The 9,860-nt window shown below is 36.6% G+C and overlaps 1 protein-coding gene across 1 annotated transcript; it reads left to right on the top strand.

Moving 5' to 3' along the window:
- The first annotated feature begins 8,559 nt into the window (after positions 1–8,559).
- Positions 8,560–9,354, top strand: LOC148206458 (uncharacterized). Its single transcript, XM_088107910.1, has 5 exons — positions 8,560–8,594; positions 8,676–8,843; positions 8,922–9,026; positions 9,108–9,156; positions 9,241–9,354. Exons 1-5 carry the CDS (start codon positions 8,560–8,562, stop codon positions 9,352–9,354), a joined length of 471 nt encoding a protein of 156 aa, XP_087964036.1.
- Positions 9,355–9,860: the final 506 nt, after the last annotated feature.

The raw sequence follows: 9,860 nt of genomic DNA on the forward strand, positions 1-9,860 counted from the left end.
TGAAGGGGATGATTTCTTCATTGTGGTTTACTAATGCTTAACAATGTATCTGTTGGTTTTGTGAATTATGTTTGATGCAGGGATGGCCTCCTCATCGGGCAAAAAGAATCAAGACTATAAGATCCAAGAAGAGGAAGAGGAAGATACAGAGAGCTCGGACTGATGAGGAGCTGAGATAGCATTTACTGATGAATGCTATCATATGATTATGCTTTTGTGGTTTAAGTTTTCTGAACTTATTTGTTTTTGTTTTTAGATTAAGGTTTGATGTACTCTATTGAACACCTGGTTCCTTATGATGGTTTGCTATTAACTGTGATTGTGTGATAAGTAATGCTGAATGATGCTTATGATTGATTGATGTTGAGATGATGTGCACATTAAAATGCTTATACAGGTGATTCACAAGCTTTGTGAACAAATGCATAATATCATGATTGTGATTGTGAAATTAAGCAGGATGTGCATGTCAAATGTGAATGAGCTTATATGTGAGGTTTTGAGCTCCAGAGTTGTTATTGTTGAATGCTATTACTTTGAAAGCATGAATGACTTTGCCCAGGTTTTCTATGATTGAATCAAGTGCTTGTTTTGCATCATATGATCAAAGGCCGTGTTGTTGAAACCCTTTTTATTGGCCAAATTCATAAAGTTAGCCTTCTAAAAGAGAACACGTTGTGTTCTATCCTTTGAACCCTTAGCCTTAAACATACACTGAACACCCTTGATTGAAAATCTTTACCTTGAGTTAAGTAGAAGATCTTGTGTGGTATTGTTAAATGTTCAAGTTTGGGGTTATTGGGGAAACATGAAAAAGGAAAAAACATTGAGCTAAGAGCTAAAAAGTAAGAATATGCAAAGAAAAGAAAAGAAAAAGAAGCAAAGCTCAATGCAGATGCAAAAGCAAAGGCAAAAGAAAGTTGGGAATGAATAAGAAGATTGTGTTGTTATGATTCTCTTAACTCAAGGATTTTGTGATCCAGAAAAACCAATTTTCTTGTTAGCCCAGCCACATTATAAGCCATTGAAAAGTCCTTGTGATGATGCATGCTTGTGAATGTATTTGATTGTGGTTAAATGAAAGGCAAAGTTGATTCATGTGACATTGTGATAGTGGAGTGAATGAGTGAAACACTTTACCTCTTATACACTTGTGTGTTGAGTGAAACACTTTACCTAGTGAGGAAATATTCCATAAGCACATGAACATCCATGCTTAATTGATTGATCATTCATGAAAAATAGCATTTGTTGGAATTTAAATGACTTTGTGAATACTAAAGCATGTGCACATCTTGATTGAACTCTTGGTCATAAGTTTGAGTGAAGTTTTTACTTATCTTGAAAACAGGATTTTGAATGAGTGAACCATCATATGAATTGGTTGGAGATGGAGTTACATTTTATTTGCTTGAGGACAAGCAAAGTTCTAAGTTTGGGGTTGTGATAACAGTTGAAAAACTGTTATTTTCATGCTTAAAGTGATACTAAAAGCAACCTTTAGACTTAGAAACTAGCTTGAAATCATGCATTTTGTTTATATTTTCAGAAATAAGAGAGCTGGACAGGTTTATGCTTGATTTGAGTGTTTTTGTGCAGGTTTTGAGGTGAATTTGGTGAAAGAAGTGAAGAATGAGAGAGAGAACATTAGAAAAGACAAGAAAGAGTGCAAAAAGAGAAGTCGAAGGCACCGCTCAGCGGCAAACTACCGCTGAGCGGCACTCAAGAGGTGGCGTTGGAACCGCTGAGGGGCAAATGGCCGCTGAGGGGAAGAAAGAAGACGCGTAACCACCGCTGAGCGGTAAATGGCGCTGAGCGGCACTTTTTGGGCTTGGACTTTTATAATCTTTTGTAACTCTAGATTAGTATTTAAGGGCTTGCACGTCCTTTAGTTAGTATCTTTGGCAGAAACGAGGCAAACACTCTCTCTTTCACCCCTTTGAAGGAGGATCTTGGATGCTCAGGCTACCTCTTCACCTTTATTGGGTTTATTCTTTCATACTTTCATTGTTATTCATCTAGGTTCACCATGAATATGGTGAACTAAACCTTGTATGTTTGTTGGGGAATCAATGTAATCTCTTGAAGCTCTCATATATGAATCTGTTGAGTACATCTTTGAATTAAGACATATGCTTTCTTTTCATCATTAGTTAGGGTTTTTCCTCTTTGCTCAATGCTTGCATTGTTTAACTCATTCTAATGCATGATTATTGGTTTTGTTGATACGGACACGTACGGGGAAATCTAGATCCGGGGAATTTCTCCCAATATTTTACTGACAACATTATATTGGTTGCCTTAAGCTCCTGCACTCATGAACTAATCATTAGGAATGCTAGGAATTGTATGAACTATTTGATTAGGGAGAAGCCATCTAGAATGGTACATTAGAGAGTGGCATTAACAATGATGATTTGAAAGAGGAATTCCTAAAATATATGAGAGTGGATGAGATGAAATTGACCCCCAACAACATATTCATTCATTTAATCCATTGAAAGTGTTTATCTTATGTCTTTGCCATTGATCAATTCATGCATACATGTTTATTTTCGTCTTGCATATTAAAATTTCAATTATTGTTTTCTTAAGTCTTAGCTAATCAAGAAATCACATAACTAAACTAGGCCGTGAGTCCTTTGGGAAGAACGATACTTGGTCTTACCAAGTTTTATTACTTGAACGATTCGGTCATACTTGCCGATTGTGAAACAAGTTTGTGACATCATATTTTGGTGCTTACAAATTTGTCCATCACTTTGCTTGCCCTTTAATGTACTTGAGAGATTCATGATCAGTATGTATTATGAATTCTCTAGTTACCAAGTAATGCTCCCAAGTTTTTAAAGCTCTAATGAGGGCATACAATTCTTTGTCATAGGTAGGATATTTCAAAGTTGCCCCTCTAAGTTTTTCACTAAAATAAGCTATGGGGTGTCCTACTTGTCTTAGAACAACTCCTATACCTACCCCAGATGCATCACATTCTAGTTCAAAGGCTTTGGAAAAATCAGGCAAAACTAGAATAGGTGCATGTGTTAACTTGTGCTTCAAAGTCTCAAAAGACAACTCTTGCTTATCACCCCAAAGAAAAGGTTTGTCTTTCTTGACTAGCTCATTTAAAGGAGCGGCTATGGTGGAGAAGTCTTTCACAAATCTTCTATAAAAACTTGCTAATCCATGAAAACTTCTCACCTCTCCTACATTTTTGGGAGTTGGCCATTCTTGTATAACCTTGATCTTCTCTGGATCAACATGTACACCTTCTTTTCCAACTTTGAATCCAAGGAAAATCACACTTTCTTGACAAAAAGTACATTTGTCAAAGTTGGCAAAGAGATGATATTCTCTAAGAAGAAGCAAGACTTTTCTGACATGGTTAAGATGTTCTTGAAGGCCTTGACTATAGATTAGGATATCATCAAATTAGACCACTACAAACCTCCCTATGCATTCTCTAAGAACATGGTTAATTAACTTCATGAATGTACTTGGAGCATTGGTCAAGCCAAAGGGCGTGACTAACCATTCATACAAACCAAACTTGGTCTTAAAAGCAGTTTTCCATTCATCTCCCTCTTGAATTCTTATTTGATGATATCCGCTTTTGAGATCAATTTTGGTAAAAATGTTTGCTCCATGTAATTCATCCAACATGTCATCTAATCTAGGAATGGGGTGCCTATATTTGACAATTATATTGTTGATGGCCCTACAATCTGTACACATCCTGCAAGATCCATCCTTCTTAGGAACCAACAATACAGGCACAACACAAGGACTTAAACTCTTTTGGATCCACCCTTTATTCAACAATTCATTGACTTGTTTCTCTATTTCTTTTGTTTTCATGGGATTGGTCCTATAGGCTGGCCTATTAGGAAGGCTGGCCCCAGGCATGATGGACAAATTTGTAAGCACCAAAATATGATGTCACAAACTTGTTTCACAATCGGCAAGTATGACCGAATCGTTCAAGTAATAAACTTGGTAAGACCAAGTATCGTTCTTCCCAAAGGACTCACGGCCTAGTTTAGTTATGTGATTTGTTGATTAGCTAAAACTTAAGAACACAATAATTGAAGTTTACTATGCAAAGACGAAAATTAAATATGTATGCATGAATTGATCAATGACAAAGACAAAAGATAAACACTTTCAAGGAAATATATGAATGAATATGTTGTTGGGGGTCAATTTCATCTCATCCACTCTCATATATTTTAGGAATTCAACATTCAAATCATCATTGTTAATGCCACTCTCTAATGTACCATTCTAGATGGCTTCTCCCTAATCAAATAGTTCATACAATTCCTAGCATTCCTAATGATTAGTTCATGAGTGCAGGAGCTTAAAGGCAACCAATATAATATTGTCAGTATAATATTGGGAGAAATTCCCCGGATCTAGATTTCCCCGTACGTGTCCGTATCAACAAAACCAATAATCATGCATTAGAATGAGTTAAACAATGCAAGCATTGAGCAAAGAGGAAAAACCCTAACTAATGATGAAAGAAAGCATATGTCTTAATTCAAAGATGTACTCAACAAATCCATATATGAGAGCTTCAAGAGATTACTTTGATTCCCCAACAAACATACAAGGTTTAGTTCACCATATTCATGGTGAACCTAGATGAATTACAATGAAAGTATGAAAGAATAAACCCAATAAAGGTGAAGAGGTAGCCTGAGCATCCAAGATCCTCCTTCAAAGGGGTGAAAGAGAGAGTGTTTGCCTCGTTTCTGCCAAAGATGCTAACTATAGGACGTGCAAGCCCTTATATACTAATCTAGAGTTACAAAAGATTACAAAAGTCCAAGCCCAAAAAGTGCCGCTCAGCGGTATTTACCGCTCAGCGGTGATTGCGCGTCTTCTTTCTTCCCCTCAGCGGCCATTTTGCCCCTCAGCGGTTCCAACGTCACCTCTTGAGTGCCGCTCAGCGGTAGTTTGCCGCTGAGCGGTGCCTTCGACTTCTCCTTTTTGCACTCTTTCTTGTCTTTTCTAATGTCCTCTCTCTTATTCTTCACTTCTTTCACCAAATTCACCTCAAAACCTGCACAAAAACACTTAAATCAAGCATAAACCTGTCCAGCTCTCTTATTTCTGAAAATATAAACAAAAGGCATGATTTCAAGCTAGTTTCTAAGTCTAAAGGTTGCTTTTAGTATCAACTTTAAGCATGAAAATAAGAGTTTTTCAACTGTTATCAAGGCACTAAATCTATTTGATGTTCTATTCCTCTTAAAGGTGGTAATCCACTTGGTACCTCTTTAGGAAATACATCATCAAATTCTTTTAAAAGTTTTTGCAACCCCTTTGGTAGAGAACCAAGTTCATGATTTATTGAAACAAGTGCCTCTTTGTAATAGAGAAGAAAATGAGGTTGTCCAAGAAAAAGATTTTTAGAAATATTCAAAGTTTGGACAACTTCCTTATTTGAGGCATGGTTTAGGGTTTTCTCCTTTCCTTCTTTCCTACTTCTCTTGGTGATATTAAACATGTTTAAACTCTTAAACAGCTGAAACAATGATTAATATTCAGAATCACTGATCCACTTCCATTTTTAACTCAAAAATGATGGTTTAAATATCCAATCTGCATATAAATTCATTTTTGACCAAATGAGCAGTATTAACAACTTTCAAACATCCATTTAGACTTGCTCAAGCTTTCCAAAAGCACAGAAATAGCAGGATTCGAAAATCACCCTTGCTATGGCCAGATTATGCAGCAAAAACCATCAATAAACCAACCACTTTTAGTTTTTCATGGATTCAAAAACTGGACAGCAAAGGAAATGACTCTAAGAAGTGTAAAAACACAGATCTAACCTAGATTTAATATGCTTAGCATGACCAAACTCAGATTAGACAATTCAAAGAAACTTAGCACGGTGAAAAGCTTGGATTAAAAGTTGAAATAGTGGAATGCTATTAATTGTGAGCAACCAAGCTATGCAAATTGCATTTCATTGCTTGTAATGGTCTGCTACACTTTTAGCATCATTCAATATCATCAACCAAATTTGTATAAAGCACTAGAATAAAAAGAAATCAACTGGAAAACAGATTCATGATTTAAAAACAGAATTGAAATTTTGCAGCAGAGTTCAACACAGATTTGAAATCAAAATGGATTTCTAGTGCTTTAGCTTGTATCACCAAGGCTAGAACAAATTCTCATTGCCTTTATTGGTTGATATATAGCTTATCTAGCACTTGAACTCAAGCAAAACGAATGAAACCAGCAGAAAAGAATACCAAAGCAGTGACAGAAATTAAAACTGCAATATTCACTTGCACATGACCAAGACAACACTAAAATTGAAAATTAAAGCTGGAAATGACTCAAACAAAGAAAATTCACCGTTTAAAATAAAGGATAAACATGATAACAGAATGGAAGCACACCGAACAATGATTAAACACACCAAATTAAGAAGAACAGAACCAAAATAAAATGGAAACAGTACTGGAACAAAAACTGGACAGAATGCAAAAACAGAAACAGAATTGGAATAAAAATGGATGAAATAGCTTAGCTCTTGGTGTGTGGACGACCTAAGCTCATGATACCACTTGATGGAAGCTTAGCCATGCTTAGAATGACCTGGACCTTGCCGAGAACAGTATTGGTGCAGCGGATTGAAATCAGCAGTGTGGATGCAGCGGAAATTGAATGAGATTGATTGATGGTTGGTGTGTTTGAGTGGAATGAGTATGTGTAGGAACCTCACAGCTCATGTGAATTCTTGGGCAGCAAGTTTGAAAATGGAAAGCGCCAAATTCTATTTTGGTGGTTTTGGCCAGCAGCACACATGTAAAACACCTTTGTTTGATAGCTTGGGCAGCAAGCTTTTCCCCCAAGTCTTTATATTGGCAGCTGCTTTTTATTAATCCTACAAAGCAAGGAAAAATGTGCTTTTAATTATGGGAAAAAGAATCAATGTAAATTACCTTCCATAAAAGCAAAATGGTAGGTGATCCTTCTTCCTCTTGAATCCTCTTTCCCATGGCTCTAGTAAGAGGTCCAATGTGCGTCTTAGATGGTCTTCCATCACTCCCTGTACAAAATATAAAATAATTGAGCAAGAGTGGGTGCAGTTTAAAGAATCTAGACTTACTCCTGAGTGACAGGTATGTTTTTTAATATTTTGCTCTAGTCACACAAGATGTTAATTTGTGATTTACGCTTAATGATTTTCATTTTTTCATAGGTGAAAAGGATAGTCGCCCAATAGAGGCAGAAGCTTAATGATACACCCCATGTACTGTCACGTGGTGGTTATGCGTTATTAGAGAAAAAGATGAGAAAACGTCGCGCTGAGGAGTTAGGTCTTGAGTCACCTGATCTAGCACCTCCACCAGCCAGACATGAATTGTGGAAGGCTGCACGGACAAAGTTCAATGGCCAGTTTACATCCCAGTCTGCTCAGGAGATATCCCAGAGAATTGTAAGTGAAAACTTTTAACTGATTACCATAGTTCATAAAAAAATTATGTAACAAACTTTTTAATGTGTCTAGCTTCATTATGATATGCAGGATTACTTGGTTGACCAACAGAGTCAAGGCACATTTGTGGCACAAGGTAGGGAGGACCTCCTAGTAGCAGCCACAGGTCGGCTAGACCGCCCAGGTCGTGTGCGTGCTGTTGGAGGAGCTATTGGATTGAGGGACTACTTTGGCCCAAAACCAAGAAGCACAGAGTCGTGACTCGGGAAATGGTTAGTAGCATCAGGCAACAGGTGCAAGTCGAATTAGAGGAAAGCATGAGTGAACGCTTCATAATGCTCGAAGAAAAACTTGCGATGATCACCCAACAATAGCAACAGCAACAACAACAACAACAACAACAACAACAACAACAACAACAACAACAACAAGAGCAACAACAACAGTCACAGCAGGAGGATGCCCCTACAGATGATCCTACTACACCTCGTGTGAGCACCAAAGGCTCATGCTCTACTGCAGATCATACTCATTACAATATTCAGTATTAGTTTTTGGTTGATGAGGATCCTCCACGCGTAGTGGCCGTGGGACGACAGATTGTAGGAGGCCAAACCATTCATGGTGCTCCTTTATTGTCCACTCACGCGCGGGTAATGATTGATGATCCAAGAGACCCCTAGGCTCGAGTGCCAGTGCCTACATCTGAAGTCCAATTCGTGGGGGAGGCCTTAGGCACATTTATAGCTTGGCCTAAGGCTATGATCATGCCATATTTTGGCCAACCAGTGGTATTATATTCTTCTTTTTATTATCTTAAATCTTCAAGTTATAATTAAATGATTTCTAACTTTTGTAAATGTGAGTTGCAGTTCTACCGTCCTGAGAAACAACCCATTGCTCAACCTGTGAATGAGGCTCGTGAGGAAGCAGAAGACAATAATGATGTTATATCCATATTGACCTCCAGATTAAATAAGTTGAGAAAAGGACCGGTAGAGATGTTGTGGGAGTTAAGAACATTTGGGCTCGAGTGACATGTTCCATTGTATATTAATTTCAATGATGCATATGAGATCATTGGTGGAGAAAAAATGCTCAACATTTCATGCATACAACTATGGTGCATGTAAGTTTTTATTTGTTATTTTCCAATTTGTATATTAGTATTATTACTTTTTAATAAATATACTTAACTTTATTCTTACAGGTACATGGACACCATCGTAGTTGAATCAGGTCGGGCGTCAGTTTATGGCTTTCTTGAACCTCAGACCATTCAACCATCTGGAAACACATTAGATTTCAGAAAATCATATATTCAAACATGGATGACTGAGTCTAACAAAGAGATATATATCGCCCCATACATTGATGCGTATGTGTTTCCCAATATTGTCAACTTTTATCAAATTTTAATCAATAAACTAACTCACTAATTGTTGGCACATGACAGGGGCCATTGGCAACTCATGGTGATCATTCCAAAAAAAGCACAAGTTGTATGGTTTTGTTCTCTTCATAGGAAGATTAAAGCGGAGTTGAAGTCTTTGATACAATCGTAAGTATTACATTCATTCTTATCAATTCATTATGATATTAATATATTAACTTATGTTTCTAATGTTTCAAATTTTTTTAGAGTTGTGACTAGGACCAGAGGACAACAACTTGAAATTATACATCCTAAGGTTGGAATTCGTTGATCTTTAACCTTTAATTTTCGTAGTCAAATTTAAACCATTACATTTGACTAAGTTCTTTCACATGTTTAGTGTAATAAGCAAATTGATTCCTGGGAATGTGGCTACTACATCATGTCATGGATGAAGGCAATCATCCGAGCAGAAATCATAGGGGAATGGACTGAGGTAGAAATTTACATTTGAAAATCTTACAAATATCAATAAACTTTTGACATTAAAATCAATATAATAGTAAAGTTTCCTTGATTATGCAGTGGTTCAACACTACCTCTCCATTGTCCACTTCAGTAATAAAGACGATAAGAGAAGATTGGGCACAATATTTGAATAAACATTTTAAATAGTTGTAGCTTTAGGTTTTTCCTTTCATGATAGTAGCATTTTCTTACTTGTGCAGCTTTTAAACTGTTAATAGATTATTGTGAATAGATGAATACTATGAATAGATGAATGGAAAACTGGGTTCTTTTAAGTTTTGATGATAGCATTAGCGTCTTTTAGTTTTACTATTTAATTGGAATTGATGAATTGATGATAGCATGGTTTAAATTAATTAATTCTATCAATATATATGAATTGGAAAACTGGTTTCTGTGTTTCAGGTTTGGTTGAATGAGCTAAACCGAATCAAATCTAAAAAAAAAACACTGAAGGTAACATCAAAGTATACACCGTTCGACGTTCAAACA

This window comes from Vigna umbellata, chromosome 1 (assembly GCF_029865625.1).
Source record: "Vigna umbellata cultivar VRB3 chromosome 1, Vumbellata_1.0, whole genome shotgun sequence".
In the NCBI taxonomy this organism is placed as follows: Eukaryota; Viridiplantae; Streptophyta; class Magnoliopsida; order Fabales; family Fabaceae; genus Vigna; species Vigna umbellata.